The 22,855-nt window shown below is 38.3% G+C and overlaps 2 protein-coding genes across 2 annotated transcripts in view; one reads left to right on the plus strand and one right to left on the minus strand.

Moving 5' to 3' along the window:
- The window catches only part of LOC149786946 (uncharacterized), a 41,469-nt gene extending 27,163 nt beyond the window's left edge, over positions 1–14,306 (minus strand). Inside the window, exon 1 of the mRNA XM_089977490.1 lies at positions 14,189–14,306. The gene's annotated coding sequence lies outside the window, so the exon portion shown is untranslated. The remainder of the gene's footprint in view (positions 1–14,188) is intronic.
- A 137-nt stretch (positions 14,307–14,443) lies between these two features.
- Positions 14,444–22,586, plus strand: LOC149786947 (complement C1q-like protein 2). The gene is made up of 2 exons (XM_089977498.1): positions 14,444–14,693; positions 22,077–22,586. Exons 1-2 carry the CDS (start codon positions 14,495–14,497, stop codon positions 22,511–22,513), a joined length of 636 nt encoding a protein of 211 aa, XP_089833624.1. The 5' UTR covers positions 14,444–14,494; the 3' UTR covers positions 22,514–22,586.
- Positions 22,587–22,855: the final 269 nt, after the last annotated feature.

The following is a 22,855-nucleotide window of genomic DNA, read 5'->3' on the forward strand; positions in this document are numbered from 1 at the left end:
TCGTTTGTAAGGCACTAAAGCCAGTTTTCGTCCTTCCATGGGGTTGTCAGGGGTCGATTCTGAGATCTTGGGACTTCCGAGGACCTTTTTTTCTTGCTCCCACCAGTCCTCCCAACATGGTTCCCAAGACTCCTTTCAGTATGGGGCCTAACAAGAGGGGTAAAATGCCTCCACGTTGGACCAACAGCTTCTTCTTTTGACGAATGGGAATTTTCTTTTGAACCATTTGGCGAAGAACGTGACGATGTTTGCTTAAGCATTGTTTCTGGTGTTTGGACAAAGGGATCGTGCCTTTCAAGACGTTCAAACAACATTCGCACACGGTATCGATGACCTCTTTGGAGGCCGATTGAATGAGTTTTTTTCGTAGAGGTGGAGAAGGTTTGGACAGGACAGATAACATGTCCCCATGTTTGACTAAACGTGGTGGTAGTCCTTTTCTTTTTTTTCCTTGGGGTTTTCTGGAGGGTGACATCTTTGAGTCTTCAGGAGCACCAAAAAACACTGATACCGCCGACTTGGTCACAGGCCTTTTTTATACTGGAACGCGTCGCCACTGATTGTCTTTACGTCGTATCAGTTTGAGGACAGGCATGACACGTCGTGCAGGGGTACGCAACGGACTAAATCGAGCCAGTTCTTGCTTGGACAAATCCAGTAAACTTTGTAACATGCCCGATCTTTCATGGACTTTGATTTTGGGAGAAGGTACTTTGTGAGCAGCAGCCACTGCCACTAAATTGGAGGGTCCTGCCACTGGGGAAGTTCTTTTTGGAGTCATCAACGGAGAAGTTCTTGGTGTGATCAACGTCTCCAAGTACTCTTCAGTTATTGGTGTCATCAACGGAGAAGTGGATGAACGTGAGGCTGCCGGTGACCGTGTCACTGCCGCGGCAGGTCGTGGTTTGCGAGTGTAAGGTTGCGTCCTGGCCGAAGAAGAAGTGCCTCTCTTGCGACTAGTTTTCTTCTGTGGGCTTTTCTTTTTCTTGGGACTTTTTCTCTGTTTCTTTTTCCGGGGTGGTGGTGTCTGGTCAGAGGAGGGTCCCGCCACTGGAGAAGTTTTTCTTCTTCTTGGGGACCTGGTCTTTTTCTTTTTCTTCTTGGGGCTTCGTTGGACTTTTTTCTTGGGGATAACTTTGGGGGCATTAGGATCCCATCTTAAGAGTGAGCGAATGATGACCCCTCCTAGAGTACCACTCCCTCCAGGTTTCAAAATGATTTGTTTTTTGGTTTGAGTGTCGATGCGGGGATCGGCCAGTTGGACCAAAGCGACTTTGTTTCGATCGAAAAAGCGTTTGGTTTGATGAGGAATCTGAATGATTCCTTGGAGTATTTGACGTGCCTTCACCGTGAACCATCGTAAGACTTCTTTGAGACTAGCTTCTAAGACACGAACTCGTATTTGTGGATTTTTTTCTCGACTGATGCCATACAAGGCACGAATCAATTTGAAGGGAAGATGCGACTGAAGGGACGTCATGTTCACACTGTGTGTGAGACAGACGAAAAGGGTCTGAGGTTTTTATGGATTTTTTATGTGGAGTGAAATGAAGTCGAGGACGGAGACGTGTACAGGACAGGTCCTCCGTCTTGGCACCAGTGGTGAAACAAGTGGGTACGAAATCGCAAATCCTCGGGGGTTGTCGGTTTCAAATCGACGAGTAAATAGGCGTGTGGCGTTTGAGTGGCATCGTCGTACGCCTGAGCCAGCCAAGGCGTTCCTAACTGTTTGGCTAAGACTTGCACTTGCGATTTATCTCGAGGGCTTTTAAACAAGACACGTAATGCGCATTGAGACTGATGGTGCGATGGGCTTTACTTTGTTGAAACAAATTTTGGGTGATGTAAACGACACTGGCATTACGGTGATGCCCTTTGCGCGTGAACCACAGTTTAATTTCTTCTTCGTCTTCTCCTAACATGTCGTCGAAAAGGACCAAATGGGTTTGACGGGAGTCAGAGACGATGCCGTCGTCTTCTTTAGGAATGCCTTCCACAAACACGATGGAATCGCCTTGACTTTCTCGCAAGAGGCTGTACGCCGATTGCCACTCTTTGTAACACCACACGATCCGTTGAGGTGGCCGATCGATCAAATGATGTTTATGTTCGATCAAACGTTTGACGAATTCGGTTTTGCCTGAACCGCTAGGTCCAGCAATGAGCATGTTAAAGGGATGGCGAAGATACAAAGCCTCCCAACTGGCACGATCTAAGTGTTCGTCGATGACTTTGACAGTAGAGGAAGAGGGAGCAGAGACAGCAGAGGTAGCCATAGTGTGAGAAATGTCACTTGTGACACGAAAACAAACAAGACAAGAGTTTATATACTTTTTTTCAGAACACGTTTATTGAATGTTTTTTTTTCAAACATCAATACGAAAGACAAAAATACATAAAAGCCAAAGACTTAAGTACAAGAATAAAAGGCACATGATAATCATTAACGTGGAATAAAAACAAGTGGCTGTACAACAACATGTTTTGGGTAATGTTCTAACCAGTTCTATAGTAGGGGGTAAGGTCACACAAGTGTCCTCCCGAGAGGGTCTTTCAGGTCTGTCCACGTCCTGGGTGACAGGTTCTTCTGGCACCGTCACTAACACGGGATGAAAAGTAACTTTTTTCCTTGAACAACTCTCGTGCATACTGGGCCACTTCTTGGGTCCAAGCCTCAAAATTCCATTCTTTCCAGGCACGGACATCTTTCCAATGGGGGTGTAAGTCACAAGCTACACACACATCGTCATACACGTCTTGGGTAGCTAAAAGTTGACGAATCTTTTTTTCCTGTTGAGGTTGAGAAGTATCCAGATGAAAACGCAAGGCTTTGAGCAAAAGGAGTTTTTCGTGACCATTTAAGGCCATTGAGGTGGTAAGTACTGATCGTAAAGAGTCCACAAAGAATCGGCTGGTAAATGAAATCCCAGAAAACAAGTCACTAAGACACACACCACTTGTCGACCCAAATTGAATGGATACAGTTCTTGTAATAATCGATGGTAATGATCCACAGTTTGAATATGGTCATTGAGTTCCTTCCACGGAATCTGTTGGATTACATGCGATAAAAGTCGTGGCATGGCAGCCTGTTTTTATAGTCTCTTTGTTTTGGAAACAATACACGTACTTTCTAGCCAGACATCTTCGTTCTCCAGTAGGGAATTTAAATGTTGCATACTGTAACCGAAACGTCAGACTTCGTTTAGAAGTTTCCTCTTCCGCTAAGTAGATTCCACGTAAAATATGTCTGTAATCCTTTACCTTGTCTTCCTCAATGTGTTGTACTAGGTGAATCTCGAAGTAACCAAAATGATCAACACGTGGATCATCGGGGGCCTGGAAGTATTGAACAAGGTCTGACCACTGAAACAATTTCTGACGAATCAGTTCTCTTATACCATTCAGGTACCAGTGGTTAAAACTCTGGTGACGTAACGGATGCAATTGTTCTTTACGTTTCACTTGTATTTTCACCAGCTCTCGGTAAATCCTTTCTCTCAACTCCACAGGCAAGGCACGAATGTTCTCTTGTAAAGTATCTATGAATAGGTCATACTAAATCCTCTTTGGTCTGACACAAGACATGTACTGTTTGCACAGACATGGTTTCAATTCATTGTCGAATCTAAATCGTTTAGTTACTAATTTACACGTTACAATTCGTTCAGAAGTTTCTTCTTTCACCAAGTTGACATTGTGTTCAAGATGTTGGTAATTCGTTAACTCTTCCTCTGGAATTCGATGCAGTACGTTTACAATGTAGTAGATAGAATCGTCAATGCCAAACCATTCCTTTTTAAAACCAGGGGGGTCGTTGATCAATGTCTGTCCAATGGAACACTTTCAACTCAATCAGTCCTTGTATAGCATTCAGGTACCAGTTGTTCAAACACTGGTGACGTAACGGATGCAATTGTTCTTTACGTTTCACTTGTATTTTGACCAGCTCTCGGTAAATGCGTTCTCTCAACTCCACAGGCAAGGCACGAATGTTCTCGTGTAAAGTATCCATGAACAGATTATGGTAAGTTACTTCAATGTCTCGGTCCCACTAAGGGTAAGTAATGACAATTCGGTGACCATCGAGCATGTTCTACGTAGGCCGAATTTTGCGGTTCCCAGTAATGAAGTGACACACCGCAACTGAAGCACTTGACTTTATCTCCTTCGCCCAGGTAGAAAAATCCGGCTCTGGCTAATTCTTAGGGGGTCGGTCCTCCCAGATACTTAGGCCATTTTCCTTTGAACGATTGAAGACGATTTTCAAAGTCGTAGTATTCCGACAAACGTACAGGAAACGAATATTCGTCTTTCACAGGTTCGTTTCGATGAGGGTTGGGTGACATGAACAGGAATTTGCTCAGGGCTGGATGACATCCGTAGGGGGGTAGACGTGAAGGTGAACATTCCCCTTTAAAACGAAACCCAGTAAAATGTCCAAGAGGACGAGCGGCATCACTTTCGCATCCCTCAGGTTGGACACGCACAGCATCCCTTTCCATGATAGGGGTAGTGACACTAAAGTTCCCATGATGCTTTACGGCATCGCTAAGGTCACAACGTACAGCATCGTACCCATCGCAAGGCTCACAATAGCATTCCACTTCAGAAGCCTCACACTTGAATTGTGCCTTTATAAACAACTTGTTCTGTGTTTCTCTGAAAGTATTCATCTTGTTCCCTCGGTCTTGGTAGTCCCAATGAACTATCTATCTTGCCTAGGGTTCCTTTTTATATAGAGACCAATACCAACGTGTCCATACGGTAAGGTGAAATGATTGGGAAGTCGCACTCGCTTCTGGTACACGATTTGATAGACTTTTTCCAGGGGTCGACTGACGATGTGGTGAGTGGGTAAACGTACAATCTTGTTCGGTTGGTGAGTGGTCACCTTAAAGTTTCCATCCTCTCCGGATTGCAAAGCTTCTTTCAATACCCCAAAGTTGACCACACGACTGGTACGATAATTCAGAGTCAGACCTTTCACTTTGCACGTCGTGTGCACTTCTCCTTGTTTGTCCCGGTATTCGTAGCCGTAATTTTTGGGACCGCCACTGACGAAACTTAGAATCTTGTCGTCGGGATGCTCGTCTGTCCAGGCTCCTAAACGGTCTCCTTCGATGTTAGGGTGCTGTTGACTCGGGTGATGGATGTAAATGCAACTGTCCGTGTCAAAGTACAGGACGCGTTCTCCTAACAGTTCTAAAGCTTCGTACAATTTTAAGCGAGCATGAGCTGTCACGTAAGCCGCAATGATGACATTTCCAAAAGGGTCGTCTTGTACAAAGTCCAGATCTTCTTCGTAATTGACCAAGATCAAATCCTCACGAACGACGTCCACGTGTTTCATGTATTTGGTTTTGTCGTGAATCATCTGGAAGTAGCGGGAAGGTTCTGTCAAATACTCCGTCTTGGGTAAACACGGTCGTTGTGCCATTTTACCCCACAAGCAATTTAACATCGCTTTGGCAAACGATCGCCTGCCTTCGTTTTTCTCGATGTGGTCTAAAGAGATGCCTTCTTGTTCATAGTATTTCTCTTTGAATTGTATTTGGTCTTCGGGAGTGTGACACCAGGAAGGATAGCCGCTGGCTTCTTGTTTCAGTTTCAAAAAGGCATCCACGTAGTCTGCGAAAATGCCTTTCTGACTGGAATCACCCTTGTGGTATTGTTGTGTCTTGGGAAAGTGGCAAATTTCGTATACTTCTAACAGTTGGTATCCCATGTCCAGAGCTTTGAACAATTCTACGCTGACCCAGGTTCCCGTCAAGGCCCGTTCTTCATGGGTGTGCTGACAAGGTTGGTCTTGGTTGCACGTTTCGGCACAAGTACGGCACAATGGAAACATCAGTTTGCCTTGACAATGGTGAGGTAAGACGGGATGGTATAGGTTCGTGGGCGGCAAAACTTTACACTTGATCAAGCCTTCGTATTGTCGAATGTTTTTCGGGTCGATGTAGTCCGTTAACAATTGCGGGTGCCCTACAGGAAAGCGGCAATATTTGCACACGTCCAAGTATTTGATTTCTTCTCCTTTCTCTTCGCCGGCTTGGTACAGCAAACAGGTGGCATTGGTCCTTCCTCCGTACAAACTATCCCTCGGGTTCAGCGGGTCCATGAACTGGTAACTTTCCACGAGGCGTTTAAACTCGGGATCGGTTTTCATACAGTGATCGTACTCGTGTTCCCACATTTCCACCACTTGGTATCCTTCCTGTTCCAACTTTAGGCGCCGCTGACAAGTGTCCTGGTACAAGTCTTCCACGGTTCGTTGTAAAACTGATTTTTTAGTGCTACGATCAGGGTAACAGACGGGACATCCGTGAAATAAGCAACCGTTAAACTCGTACACGATCTTGGGGTTTTCTAAGTCCCAGCCATCGACCGAATACGTTCCGATGGTCTTTTCACCCCCTCCGTTGCGAGCATGCTGAATCCACTTGTCTTCCTTGTCGCACAAGTAATGTAACCAACGTAGGGCTTTGACCGAGCATTGACGTTTGACAAAGTTGGTCGTTTGAGGACTAATGACAGCCACTGTGTTTTCAGGCATGAATCGTTGTCGATACACTAAGGAACACGCTTTGGCAATGGTGCAAGCTTCTTTCAAAGGATCGACCCCTCCGTGTTCCATGAACAGTTCTCGAAATTTTCCACAGCAACGCCGTAAAATGTCCACGTCGGAACGACAATACTTTAGCATTTCTTCCTGAAAGTCGAAAGGGTCCGAGGCGTGAGCCTGGTACCAAGTGTAGAAAGCTTCTCGTTGTTCGGTACGCATGTTGTCGGGGTCGTAATAGTGAACCTCAGGTAAATGGGTTAGAACGGCGTGTTGATTGGCTTCCGTATTGAAAAAGTGTGGAAAGTACCCTTTAGCCATTTCTGTCATTCCAAACGTTTTAGGCATTCGACTCAAAGGCATGGCCAAGTAGCTCATCGAATCTTTAAACTGTACTTGTCCCACTTGCATGAAAATGATTTTGGCTCCGTTCAAAGTGACTTTAGGACGCTCGGTGCCTTGTTCCGTATAGTACCTCAAAAGAAACTGTCCATCGTATCCGGAGAAATTGTGAGCCATCACCGTGGCATGACGATGACAATCTCCGTAACGTTCGATGTCCTCTTGGCTCCACGTCTTGTCGATGGGGTCTAAGACCCATTGGGCAAAATCGGCTAACGTGTTCGGTCCCCGAAAGATTTTTTCACGCCCTCCGGGAATCTTGCTGCAGTGAGGGCAATGACTGAAGATAGGTTCTTGAATGCACTTCTCGCACGCTCGATGAGCCACACAGAAATTAGGAATGTGAATGCCAGTCTCTTGCATGCATTCGAAATCGAAAAAGATGAAATTGCCTTTCTTCTTGTGACCGTCCTCTTTCTCTGGTGGGGGTTGGTATTTTTGCACGTAGCATTGGTGTTCCAAGTCCACGATGTGGTGACAAATGTGACATTTTTTCTTTCCTCGACATACGTGTGCCATGGTACTATTGGTACGTATGCCTTGTCTACACGTAGGGCACAATCTTAGGAGTTGACAAGCACATTTCTTCCGTGAACCTTGTGTTTTCAGATGTTGTTGGTAACAGGTAGGGCTGACAAACGTGCGCAGACAAGTTGAACAAGGCACTGGTTCTTCGCTCAGACGGGGTGAAGAGGCCAAACATCCTGAGCATTTCCATCCACAATGCTTGTGTTGCTCTCGATTATTATAACCATAATCACATTTCTCACAATAATAAACATATCCCAGGAATCCGGTGATAGTGGTAATGGTATCGAAATGGTCATCGTGATAATAAACATGAATGTATTTTCCGTCCTTAAAATCTTGACCTCGAAACAACAGAGGCCCGCGCATTTCTTGAGGGTGCAATTTCAAGGTGTATCGTGGAGCTAGGGCATCTTGCAATTTTTGCATCTCAGGAATGCCACAGGGTGTGTCTTTGGACAGTCCGGCTTGTTGTAACAGGAGTTCTGCTTCGTTTCGTTGTTTGGCTCGGTCGGATTGTTGAATAGTTCTCCAGGTTCTTTTCCATTCTACCGTATCGTTCTTGTTGGCATAGGTTCGTCCCACCACGATGGCACGGGCTAAATACATCTGGTCTTGAGGGTTGTTAATTCGGACGAGACTCTTTTTGGTGTTGCGAAGGTCGTCCACCAATAACATCTTTTTGCGTCCAGTCCCTTGAGGAGGAGAGACGTGGGTCATGTCCAGTGTGGCTTTACCATCGGTGATGTCAAACTGATCATTAGATTGTTGTACGTGTTGAATCTTGTCCATGACTTTGGAAGCGGTCAATTCTGCAGGGGTGCTAAACTCGATCCAAACAGGGGATTTCAAACCGTCGTGTTGTATGGAAAGTCTCAAGCGATCGTCTTCTTTGGGTTGACATTTTCGCTTAAGTGCGGTGAGCAAAGAATCCCACACCCCAGTGATAAACACTTCTGCTTTCTCTAACGGCACTTCAGCCTTGAAATCTTTAAACTTCACTGTGTATTTGTAAGCCGTGGTTCTAAATTTTCTAGAGGAGCGCTTTTCAGTCTCTCGAATGGAATAGTATTTTTCAGGGTTGACTAAGGGTAGTGAACTTGGTTTAGAGGGTTCGGATTCTGGTTCACTCATGTCCTCTTCAAAATCACTGGCATGAATTTGTGCCAAGATTTCAGCTCTAGTACGAGGCGATAGATCACGTTTCTGCCTCTTACTTTCTTCTTCTTCTTTCTCAAATGAATAGGATCGTTTCATCTTGAGTGAAAAACGTCAAATGACTCTAGTTTAAACATCATAGACTAATTTATAGTCATGGCAGACCGGCGTATATAAAAGTGTGTGTGTCCTGTTCTTTCACTATTCATTTCACTCTCAAGCCGAACAGAACGATGGAAGAGACTAGCCAAATCGAACGTTTCGTCAGAGCTTTGCGAGGGGTCATTAGAAAATTCTCTTCAGACCAGCCCACGGACTACTCTCCTTCCTTTCGAGATAAAAGTCAAGATACTTGCTATATCTGTCAGAAGAAAGGGCATTGGTCTTCAGAGTGTCCAGACCGTCAAAAAAGAAAAAAAAACAGGGGTTAAAAAAGACAAAAGTCAAGATACCTGTTATTATTGTCAAGAAAAAGGACATTGGTCTCCAGATTGCCCAAAAAAGAAACAAGAGGAGTCAGAAGAAAAGAGGAATTCTTCAGAAGAAGAGAGGGATTCTTCGGAAGAAGAGAGGGATTTTTCAGAGGAAGAAAGCAGACAGGTGAAGAAAAAGAAACAGGAGAAGAAAAGAAGAAGGGAAGAAAGTGAGGAGGAAGAAGAGGAAAAGAGTGTGACGGTGAAGAAATTCAAAAAAACAGAGAGACTAAACAAGGAGACAGAAGAAGTCAATGAACTTTTAATTAAAGTGTTCTGTTGTGAATTGTGAATTGGATTGTAACAATGGATAAAAGAATAAATTAATGATATAAGGTAAGTGTCTTTGAGTTTTGATTTTAAAATAAGAAGCTACACTCACGTACTCATACAAAGACACGTACAATAGGGGGTAAAATGGGTTGGGTTTTTTTTTGAGTTATTGGCAAATTGAAAGGCTATCTCTTCTCGAGAAATGTGGGTGGCCCTGAAAAGGACCTTTTTTTCATTTTGGTGTAGGGGTGAGTTTAAGCAATCAACTTTAACTGCCTTAAACCTTTGCCACGGCCAAGGCCTACTTCTGGACTGCGTAATGTTGATGATTGGGTTGAAATCACTAAGGGTGGTACGGTAGGCTTAGTCACAGGGTTAACGTGTTTAGCTCGGGAAGGTCGTATTCTCTTCGGTCGTAATAAAGAAGTCTGATACATTTGTTTCAGACTTCTTAACTCCGCTAAAATGTCCAACAGTACCGTGATCGTTTGATTTTCACCCTCTTGTTTCTTTGCTGCTACTTCTTCTTGCTGTTGTTGCTCTTGTTTTTTTCTTACCTCTTCTTCTTGCTGCTGTAGGAGAAAAGCTTGTTCCGCTTCCTTTTGTCGTTGTATAAATTTCTCCAATTCTTCTTTCTGTCTCTGTCTAAAATTCTCCACTTGCGGTAATGAAGAAGGTAACGAAGTTTCCGGAACAAATTCTTGCGAGGTAAGAAAATCCACAAAATCCCAATTTACCTCTTCTGAAAGTAAGTCCGGGTTCCCTTGGGCAGTCTCCCCTGCTGGTGCACCCCAATGGATCGTTTTCTGAGTTTCCGTCATGTTGAATCACTGTCGCATAGATTGACTGTACACAAGCGCTAGCAAATCTATATAGACCACGTGACGTCACAGACTGCTCTCTTCGGATTGGATGCGAGCTGACTGAATTTTGTAACGCGTGTTCGGATTGGTGAATGAACTCAATCCGTTTCAATCCTTCCTCTACCTATAAATAAGCGCAGTTCACTGCATTGACTCACCTGTTCTCGTCGCTTCAAGATGTGGACCACAGTCGAATCATCCACCCTTGTGTCTTCCATGATGTTTAGGACGGACATGCTCATGTATGTCCGGTCCAAGTGGACCGTTGTCGACAAGTCAGACACCAGTCTGTGGATACGAAGAGTGTACGTAGAAAGACAAGGTTGCCTCAAGAGGACACTGATTTATGGCCCTCGAGTAAGACGCAGCTTGAGGACAAGAAGATTCCACAGATGCCCTTTATGTTAATGGATACATTAACATAAACCCAAAGGCCCTTTTCAGGGCCACCCATATTTCTCGAAAAGGGAATGACTTTCAATTGCCTACCCCTTTTTTTAAATTTTTATTTAAAAAAAAAAAATCCCATATTCAATTTCCCTTGACGCTAGATTGAGCCACGATTTTTCTCCATATTCAATTCCCCTTGACGCTAGAGTGACCCACGATTTATTCCCATGTTCAATTCCCCTTGACGCTAAAGTGACCCACGATTTTTCTCCATGTTAATTTTTCCTTGACGCTAAAGTGACCCAGGGGTCTCTGTAATCCTAATTCCCATTGACGCTAAAGTGACCCCATTCACTACTTTCGCATGTTTCCTGCATCACCGTTCCAGTGGCCTAGTGGTCATGCATAGACTTACAAAAATGGTACTAACAGCAGCCTCGCTAGGTGCTCCGAATTAAAATTTTAGAGTTAGGACTGGTCAGCCTGGTGTCACAATAATGTGACTGGTTGGGACAGCAAGTTTCCCTCAGTGCTAGACATCACTATAAACTGCCACACTGCAGACATCGTAGCGATATGACTGAATTTGCATTTAACGCTACGTTAAAACTCCTAATCACACAGACACACAAACAGACACACCTGCATTTCCAGTCAATGGATGGATTAATGGATGTATACACTAAATCGCTGCATTATTCTTGTGCCATTAATGCCAGTCGCGCACCATCCTTAGTTTACAGTCACGTTTATTCAAACTCAGCCATGCACTCTGCTGCGTTTACAGTCACGCCCACTCAGACGATGATTGTGCAACTAAAAACTTCCCAGGAACATCGTCTCAGACACTGATCAGGCATAATACTGAGAAATATTTATAAACTAGTTTAATTACTCGTCCCAGGAAAAGAAAGTTTCAACATAAAAATAAAAGAGTAAAAAGAAACATTTGGAACTCGAGTTTAAAGAAAATTTGAAAATACAAATAAAAAGTATATATTTTGTTCATATTGCGATGCCGCGAGTTTCGAACTCACGACCTATTTTGGAATTAGGCGGGCGATATACGCCAGATTTCATACAATTGATGGGTACCTACAAATAACATGCAATTGACAAAGCTTGCGCTGTCTCCTTTAGCTGGTAATAAGAATGGCAAATCATATATTTACAGTTTTACATCCTGAATTTCCCAAAAAATGTACTTTCTTAGTTCTCCAAATCCGAATTACATGAGCCATGTCATAAGTTCTCAAGATTGATTACACATTTCGAAATTGTACCGTAATTTTGAATATATTCCATGTGAAATTACATCCTCCTTACTGGACTACAAATAAAAAACATTAAATTCCATAGCGTCTTTTTGATATTTGCAATTGAAAGACTTCATACGTTTCCCACATTATGATTTCAAACATTCAGTGACAGAATAGAAACACTTTCAGATGTCAAAACACTTCTCTCTCGCTTCAATCCGATGTATTTTAAGTAGAATTGTCACATATAAATCCAGTTCATAATCACGAAATTTCTTAGAATCAATAAAAATACCAAAATATATTCATTCCAGATCAAATGGAAAAGTTGTTGCAAAGCGCATTCATTCACAATATGGCTCCAAATTTCAATTTTAAGTAGACACGCCATTTTCTTTCGAAAGTTATGTCTAGCGCGCGACTAAGTTCAAATTTATATGGGCGGAGTTATGTGCGCATTAATATTGTTGTTGTGTAATGATGAATCTTAGGTTGTGTATTTAGTTTGGAATACGGCATACATTCAGTTACTGTGTTTCTTGTAGTGTATTTTCGCTTATATAATTAAGCATTAAGCAGAATAAGAAAATGAGCATATAATAATGAACTCGTTTTGTTGGATGGATATACTGCACTCCCAAGGTCGTACAGTATTTCGATCCGAAAAACTTGTTCATATTTTCCCAAACAAATGAAGTAACCTATAATTATGACAGGTCTGTGGGTACGTAATATGTTTTATTAGGTTAAGTATATGGGTATGCAGAAAGTGTTATTATGCCATTAATACGGCTATTTAATACGTGATATTATGTTGCTTCTGTGTATATGTAATAAGTGAAATTATGTCATGGCCATGGGTATGCAATAATTGTTATGATGTCATGAATTTGGACATGTAATAGTTTTTATTGAATCATGAATATGCGTATGTAATACTTGTTATTACGTCATGTATAAAGGGATGTAATATATGTCATTATATTATGTGTATGAATATGTCATGACTGTTATCATCTCATATATAGGTACGTAATGGGTGTTTTTATTTTCCTAAACTTCTACCCATTTCCATGCTTCATTTTAAGTTAAGTACGTCGACATTGTAGTTTTCAAAGTTCTACTAAAGTTTTCTGGAATAAGGTCTTTGGTTTGAGAGGACGTTTTGGAAACATCATGAACATATAGTATGTTCTGAAAGGATGACTGACACTGATGACCTGGAATAAGTTGTGAATGAATATTTATATTATAAAGGATATAATGGAACAATTTGAACTCAAATCAATACTTTATTCCAGTGTGATAGATTTGATTATGAAATGTTTCAGAAATGTACTGCAAGTAAATTAAGAGCACGGCTGATTCGACCATTCTTTGACTACTCAACTGTGTGGAACTCACATAATAAAGACCTAATAAATAAGATATATATGGTTCAGAGGGGAGCTGTAAGATTCACCACAAACATACAACTATATCTCCAGTGGGAATCATCTAGCGGACGAAGCAGCGAACAAATACTTGACCCTAACGTATAGCCAAAAAAGGGCCAACCACAGGAGTAGGTTTCAATTAAAGTCAACATCAACATATTGTTTCAAGCTTACATTCTTCCCAAGTACAAGAGCTAATTGGAATAAGTTAACATCAATAATTGCAGAAGCTTCTGACCTTGTACCTCACAATGGGGAGCTTTCTAAAATCACATTCTAATGAACCAGACAGCAACAAGCTAGTCCTGGTGATTATCAGGGCTATGCCGCTTGAGGTTCATTACCTTATCGTTGCTAGCCGGATTGGTCTGAGTATGATGGGAAGGAAACGAACACTGACAATAGTTTACTTATTTCTGCATTCGCTATCATTACTCATCTGACTGTCCTGTCGCTACCATCCTTGCTTAACCTTTAAAAGTCATTTGTGGCTGTCAAAGTATTTATATATAGATATAGAGACAAATAGACAGACAGACAGACAGACATACAGACAGACAAACAGACAGACAGACAGGCAGATAGATAGATAGATAGAAAGATAGATAGACAGGAAACCTGTGTTTCATTATATGTTCTTTTCTCTGACGTGTAATTCATTAAGGTATGCTAAAAGAACAATACACAAAATAAAATAATTTATGAAAATATTATATGTGAGCCAAGTTCCAGATTGAAAAAAGAAAACACAGAATTAAGCTATGTATATGGAGATAAATTTACACACATAAAAGAGTAATAAATAAAAATTAAAAATTAAAAAAACAATAAAAAATTATCTTACTGCATGCTTGTTTTGTGAAGGACCCACTGCTTGTTACATTATAACTCTTGAAAAATCCTGAAAAAGTTATAAATCCTTTCAGCAATGAAATTGTAATCGATAATGACTCCAGCCGATTTAGATATATCGTTTACATCGAGAGTTAGCTCAAAAATTCAAACACATACTGCATTTTGGTGTATATGAAAATTATAATAATCGTGTACCAGTCAAAACTGCTCAGCTAAGCTTATGAATATTCATTTTATCCATATTTCTTCGTTTGTCAAGGCATACCTGCAGTACTTTCCGTCTAGCGTTTACCCGATGCAGATCATAGGAGAACTTGCATTTTTTGCAACCCTATGTGGGTTAGGCTTTATGGAGGATACGGGGAAGGCCAACCTGGAAGCAGTCATGGCCCGTCTGTCGGAGGAAAAGGCCAAGAGACTTCTCTTAGAGAGTGACGTAGAGATGCTGATGCTACAGGACCGGAAGAGGAGATGTGAAACTCGTGATAATCAAGGTACACCTTTTCCACGTTTTATCTTGCATTCAATGATCATTCAGTAATACTTTTTCATCTAGAAGTAGTATGCATACTTCCTCCACCCTGTTTCCTGCAGTGAAATAAAATAGAGCTTTTACCAGTACATTTATAGCAATAGCATGTGCATTGAGAACTGTAGTGTTGGATGAATTCTAAAGAATATGAAAGTTCGCAAAGAATGTGAGGTTTTAAAATGTTCACAATTCACTCTAATAAATAGAGCTTCTTACTGTCACAATCATATTCCAAACAAATCATCATGTCCTCAATAAAATCTAATTTTTGAAAAAAAATATTATTGTGTATTTTACATTTCTATTTCTGTTAATGTTTTCATAACATTTAATATTTAACGCACACATTTACATTGCTCATCTGTATATCGCTTAAAACTAAAATCTAAAAATGCAATACTGGAAGATGATAACATGACGCAAATAGCTATACCTATAAATACAAGAAACGAATGCATTTAATTATTGACAAAAAGAGACTGTGGACATAGGCATACATGTATTTACCAAACCATGGTGACTGTCGACAAAGGTACATCCATCATAAAAACGGAAACTTACATTATCTTGTAAAATGAAAATGAAGAAAAACATTACTAGTCCGTGGTTCAGACACAGAAAGTTAGAGTACTTTCAACTAATTGCAGTTAATTTGTATTCCTGGACAGGTCCTTAAACCTTGCGATAATCATAAGACGACCGCTGTATTATTGTATTTCCCTAGGTGACGTGGATTGTTGAGTGTTAGTATTGTGGTTCCCCTCTTATATATACACACACACACATACACACACACACACATATATATATATATATATATATATATATATATATATATATATATATATATATATATATAGGTATATAGGTATACATACATACATACAAGAATGCGTCAATTGACACTATCAGCGCGGTTTCTACGCTATCATATTTCAAAACACGTGATGCATTCTAATTTAAAAAATCACAAATAAATCACAAATAAACCGAACAAAACAATAAATCGTGGAAACTCTAGGGACTGTAGTCCAACGAGGACATGCAATATCCTGAGAAATGAAAACAAAACTAATTTTCAAAAAGGCATGATTGAGGGGATCAATAAAATCATGTATCAGAATATACATCTGTATTTCTCAAACATCGTTATGTAATATAAACTCTTCTTATGATACGTTTCATCATTTCAAAATTTATTTCCACTAGTTTCAGCTTGTTGTTTTTTAAAACAGACAAGTACATTGGGAGCAAACACAATGTTCGTGGTAACATGAATAGTATTATTTTCAGCTTTCTCTTTTGCGTGTGAGTGTTCATGATGTAGTTCTCTCCTCAACTATTACCAATATTTTACTGTATTTGTGATTATATTTTATCTTCATTTGTAACGATTACATATTTAACACTCAGTATTACTCTCGCCAGCTCGTCCGTAAATAAGTCCATCCATAAGATTTGTAAGATCCACTGTATTAAAACTAAATAATATCTTCTGGAATTTCTACCTGGTAATGTCGTTTTGTTTGGAGTTTTTATTGTTCATCATTGTCGATTTCCATATGCAGGTTATAAAAAGACATTCCAGAGGCTTGTGTGCGTTTCATGCAGTAAACTTTTGAATTAATTTCAAAGTTGGTACTAAAGTTTATAGAAGAAAACCTAAACATATTGTTTGAGAAGAAATTTTCTTAGAATTGTTTTCTGTCTTCACATTACTCTTTGTTTCGTAGCAGCTAAGTCCAAAACTGAAACAGCACTAAAGGAAGGCGTCGTGGTGGACCACCATACTAAGTCCCTCAAACATGGAGCTACACCAAATATGTATATCTTTATGTCAAATCAAAGGTGTCTGATGGTAATATTGCACGAACAATGAATTTAGACCACTGCTTTAACACTTCAACACCATGCAGCTGATATATTTGATAACAACACATTCAAAATTTCCTTGACATTCGTAAAAAGAAAAACAGAAAAAAATTATAAAATATATAATATGCATTCTTTTCCAAAATCTCTTTACAACCGTTGACAAACATCAATCATGTCTTCATTACCTGTGTTAAAATGCAAATCTTGACATTTAAAGTCGTGAAATGTACACAAAGAGGACTGCTTGAGTGACAACTTCCTGATTGGTATGTAGCAGTCTGAACTTGCCAGAAACGATTTTATATGCATAAAACTGACATATACTGTATATTTGGAAAGGACAACACTTATTTATTTAAAAATATAGCTATGCAGTTAATTTGCAGGAAGGTTGTATGTGTACCAATAGATGTGTTATTTTGTGTTGACTTAGTTGTAGTGTTGAAAACCAATAGATGTGTTATCTTGTGTTGACTTAGTTGTAGTGTTGAAAATGTGGAACATATTGTATCTGACATTTTCTTTAAACATTCCTTAGACGATCATTATATAAAACACATACGACACAATCGCAGTTAATGTAATTTGACATTTTAGACTATGGCACCTAGAGGGATGGTTCATTGTAAACGCTGTAGAATATCGCTCTATGTCGTCATAACTAAAGTGACCATATTGGAAACAAAATGTAACTGCTCACTGTATTTGTAATTATTTGATCTAATCTGATTAGTTAAAATCCATAGCGATTCAGAATTTTCATCAACAACATATATGCAGATTCGCTCCACTAGCAGAAAGAAATAGACGTTGGTTAAGCTGCTTTAGTATTACATTAAGAACAACAGTTAATACATTACTTACACCTTATTAATGTTATCTCTTTTAACCTAGGGAACTTTATCTGATGATTTCAGTTCTTTATATCGTTGGATTGACTTTATCAACTATTGTCTAACTTGTATTAAATGAATAGGTTGAGATAATGGATCACATCTAAAAAGAATTATCAAGGTTCCGTTCAGGAGAGAATAAATGCCCAGTGTTACAGGCATGACAGATAGAATCGACAAAAATAATTGTTCAGCAAAGATGTATTACTATGCTTAAGATGCGGAGAAACAAAAGAAGAGTAATAAAGTAGTTCCATTGTCTCTTGACATTTTGTACATGATTTTAGGACCCATTCAGTTAATTTGGCAACATAGAGAACATGCATTTGGTTCATGTTATGTATTATAAACCTTTACAATTTTAACAATACTATGATTTTAATGACTATTAATCAAGGTCTACCTTAATGACATTATGTTTGGCTCCCAAATATCGAAATATTCACCGCTCATTGCATCCTTTCATTTGTACCGCCACATATATACTTCATTTTCATTTTATATTTAAAATTTTCTCAGTCCCGAATAGATCGTCTCCTTATCGCATATAAATAAATCCTTGCAAAATGTTTCATTTTTACTATTTCCTTTTCGGTCTTCTACTGTATATACCAGTGGAACTCCAAGTTAACTTCTCCGACGTTAATACTCTTTTCGTGAAATTAGGATGATAGTCGTATGCAATAACAGACTTCTCTCTTAGATACTATGTGTGAAATATAGGGACTTGTTGGCGAAATAATTGTCTTATCGTATTCATCCATGTTTCAAATGTGAAAATAATATTGTTATTTCTTCACATTTGAAGAATATATCCTTACCTTTTCACATGTGAAAATATAAAATGTCTCATCATGTCATTGTGTGTATCTGTAAAGGTTGTATCTGTAAGAATAAATGTGTTTGAGCTGGAACAAATAAATAGAACTACTTTGCATTACGGGCACGGAAGTCAAGCATTAATAAATAAATCTGAACAGACACTGTGCGCGTCTCTCTGAAGTTATTTCCCTTTACACCTTGACAACAAGGACAATCCTGCATTGCTGACTTTGAATTGCATTGTTTTTAGTTAGATAGGGTCGAATGACACAAATGTAATTTACTTCTGTAGATTAGGAGAACCCAATCATACAGCTTTCTTCAGTCTCGTATAGTTATATGCCCATCATATGTAAGTGAGGCGAATTAACAAAAAGTAATGGGGGAGAATATGTTGTGTCGTAGGGTGAGTTTAATCTTTTAACCTTCAAAGATGGAGCAAGTGTTTTATATAACAAAAATAAGATTTTATTTTCCCCACATTAACACCTAATATATTTCACCTTGAAGTACAAAAACGCCACTCATTAAACTATCAAGTTTTTAGTACAATGCGATGGAATATATCTAGTATTAACTTTGGAAAATAACGTGTACTCTGTATATTCTATATATTAAAATCCTGACATTTTCAGTTATGTTAATTCTATGCGCTCCATAGACATATGTTGAAAGATCTCCAAATAAATTAATTCATATTTTAGATTTATTTTCTTGCTTGCTTCAATTGTCGACATGTCTTAAGGTCGATAATGTGATTATTGCATCCATCAATAAGGTTTCGTAATGTATTGAGTAAAATGCTTCAAACGTTCTAGTTTAAAAAGTCCGATTAATATTTTTGTAAATAGACGCTTCATTAATGAGTGAATGGAACAATACTCAGTACGTTCTCCCTCAAGTGATGCATTGGCTTAGCTTCATCAAACTTTGTTTTGTCTCTCTCTCTCTCTCTCTCTCTCTCTCCAATATTTTGTTACAGCAATGGTGTATTTCATCCCATATTGTTGCTTTTACACTGTTGAAAAGACATATATAATTGTTGAAATTTATTAACCTTTTATAATGTTTAGTAAGCTACAATATGAGCTATAACTAAATCCGCTTGATTAAGGTAAACCGTTCTATATGGAAATTTATATTTGATATATTTGTCTAATGTGTAAGTAGAGTTTAAGATTAGATAGTCTTTAGGTTCAGAATAATTATAGGACTTAAACTTTGCCATGCTGCCTAAATGTTCCACAATATATAAATAATATTTTTTATTCAACCGAACTGTAAGGGTCGTCTAAACATATGTGTATGTCCATATATATATATATATATATATATATATATATATATATATATATATATATATATATATATATATATATATATAGTTCCTATAAATGATAATGAATGGCTCAAGCGTAGGTGTGTAATCAAATAACATCTCAATTTACAACAATGATTATTCTTTTCAAACTGTAAATTTTGCCACTTTATTCTCTGTAAAACATATATTGTTTTCTCATATTCCGTGATGTCAGCATACATGATGTAAGTGTCTAAGGCATTTATGTATCTTGTTATAAGGAAAACTCAGCATTAGATTAACAATATCAATTATCTTTTCATTAATTTTGTCAGTATAGCTTGATATGATAATATTCAAACTGTTAATATAAAATATTTCCTATGACAACTTTAAGCTTTCAGAAAAGTAATATTAGTTTTTCATTCGTTAAACGTTATAAACATTGATTTTACGCATTGTAGTTGAACAGTTGAAATTGTACTTGATTGAATTCATGCACAACATTTGAGAATTATATATAATTGGAAATTTATTTCTCTATTAAATGTCAATCATATTTTAACTGCTGTTTGATTAATTGTTCACTGGAATATTTGAAATCCAGAAATTCTAGGAATATTTAACACTTGTAAAACTTGGTACAAATGTTAGCATAAAGAGGAATAGTTTTGCCTGTTTTTATCTTCAAGTAATAATATTGCTTCTGCATATCTTAAGGAACACATCTCCACTATGTACGCAATAGTATCGACACATGTCACCTCTCACACGTCAGCAAAATGTAATAAATATTTCGGATCAGTCGACGGAGTGACAACTGATGGAGAAGATAAAATGCTCTCACTAGTTCTAACGTTTCGGCTTGGACAGTTTTCCTTTAAAAAAATAATAAGAAACAAAAATGTTTTCCCTGAGATATTGTGAAGACGAAAAGTTCATGACAGCTCGAACCTTTTTGTAATAAACGAGCAGAAAACCAAATCATTTAACGACAATTAGAACAAGCTCATACATTTTTAACGTTTTGAAGATGTCTGAAATTTAACAAATGGTCAATACAAACAAGATCGAACTCTAATATGCTGTCAGAGATTTACACAGGAGTAGCATTGGATTCTTGCATTATTTCTCTCTAGATATATCATCACTTGATTATGGGAAATATGATTACTTTCTTCCTCTTAAAATGAGACAGGAAACATCTATAAAAGTATAGTGTTTTACAAAAGTCTTAGACATCTATATTTATTTTCGCGATTTTATGATACAAATAATATTTGGGAAGAAATATTTCTCTTTCAGGCTATTTATGATACAAAACTATGACTGATGCTATTATGAAGTCATTATAGAAAGGTTTATATCAATTTTGGGAGTTACAAAACTTTCGTTATATGTAGTTTCATTCTTTTAAATGTTGCTCCATAAAACACTTCGTTGTAAAGTTAACGGCTTTGCTTTGAATGAACATGTTGAAAATAACTGAAATCTGGTCAAGATATGTGTTATTCTTCTCAATTATCTCCGTGTGCATAAAATGTATAATATCATTTCGAGAGTATGAATAAAATGATTTATACCTTCTGAGTCTTCAGTTCATTAAATTTCTTTGTTGGACTTGTAACTGTATTTTTTTTTATCAATGAATTTAATTATTTCTTTAATTCATTCAATGTTCAACTGATTAAATTTGTGTTTATTGATATATTTATGTGGTGTCACAACCTACTATGTGGCATGTTATTAAGAATATAAAATAATTATTGTACCGAACGAAAGCGAAATTAAGAAAATTATTAGCTATGGTGGTTGACATAAATAATGAAAACTTTTATCTTGACGCATTTATTAAATTAGGAAAGGAATTTAAAATTTTTAAACCACTACATAAGCGGATTCGGAAACGAAAATTCATACATGTATCGCTTCCTCATGCTAAAATAACGGAATTAATTCAGGCCGAATTACATGTAAATGCAGGAATTACAATATTGAAACTTCAGAGTAACTAATCTCCATAATGTTGCTTCCTAGAACGCACGGATATATTCAATAAAAGTCCAAGCAAATGGCATATACAGCAATGTATACAAATACAACTTATTTGGCCCTATACACCATGAGACCAATCGGAACATCCTAGACTGTCGAATACCTTTTACTCTCTACCATAAACTCTGTGTTAACTGTAGTGATACTTCCCAAACTGGTAAGTTTTGGTGAGTGAACTTACATTCAACTGGAACTGCGAAAAAGATCACAACAAAATTATTAATATTGAAAATAACACTTGACAATATTTCAACCAGCAACCTGCGTTTTTAATTTTTATTTTTATTTCTGCACCTGTTAATGCAAAAAAATGAAGACATTAATAATTGTCTGCTCCATAACAACAACGGATTTTTAGCTTTTGCTGTAATTATAAAAACGATCGTATTAATATTTTCAGATCTCTGTCAGGCTCATTGTTTGAACAAGACTGGCGTCGCTTTTACAGCCCAAATGTCAGCAGATCACACGCACGCCGCAAGAGAGGTAGTACGTTTTGATAAAGTCCTGGTCAACGAAGGTAACTCCTATGACCCACTGACAGGCAAATTCACAGCACCCTATCGAGGTCTTTACCTCTTCTCCGTCACTGTTATTAGTCTACCGGGGAAAACCGTACACTGTCAAGTGATGAAAGGCGATATTGAAATTGGTAGAGTGTATCAAGGTGAGATCCAGGCCAACCGGCACAAGTCAGGGTCAGTAACTGTGGTCACAGTATTAGACAAAAGCCAAGTCGTCTATGTTATGGCCTACTCTGAAATTGTCGGTGTGGAAACCATTCATGGAAACAGCTTTACAACATTCACTGGTATGCTACAAATGAAATATGACTAAGATGTGGCAATGTTAACTGACCAGAAGATCACGTTCTTGTCGTGACAGGTTTTCAATAAATCGTAATATCTTCCAGCATGTTTGTTGTATATTATTCATAAGAATTATCGGATATATAGTCTCGTGTTGATACAAAATACTAAAAACCAAGTGCATAATTATATCAATCCCAAAATCAATCCTTTCCACACCAGGCTCAGTGAATCATACCCAGTCATTCCAAACAACGACCAGTCATGGTAACAATACAAAGCGGTCATTTGGAACAGGTGGTTTATATATATATATATATATATATATATATATATATATATATATATATATATATATATATATATATAT

This window comes from Sinohyriopsis cumingii, chromosome 12 (genome assembly GCF_028554795.1).
Source record: "Sinohyriopsis cumingii isolate HCF-2022 chromosome 12, ASM2855479v2, whole genome shotgun sequence".
NCBI classification, from domain to species: domain Eukaryota; kingdom Metazoa; phylum Mollusca; class Bivalvia; order Unionida; family Unionidae; genus Sinohyriopsis; species Sinohyriopsis cumingii.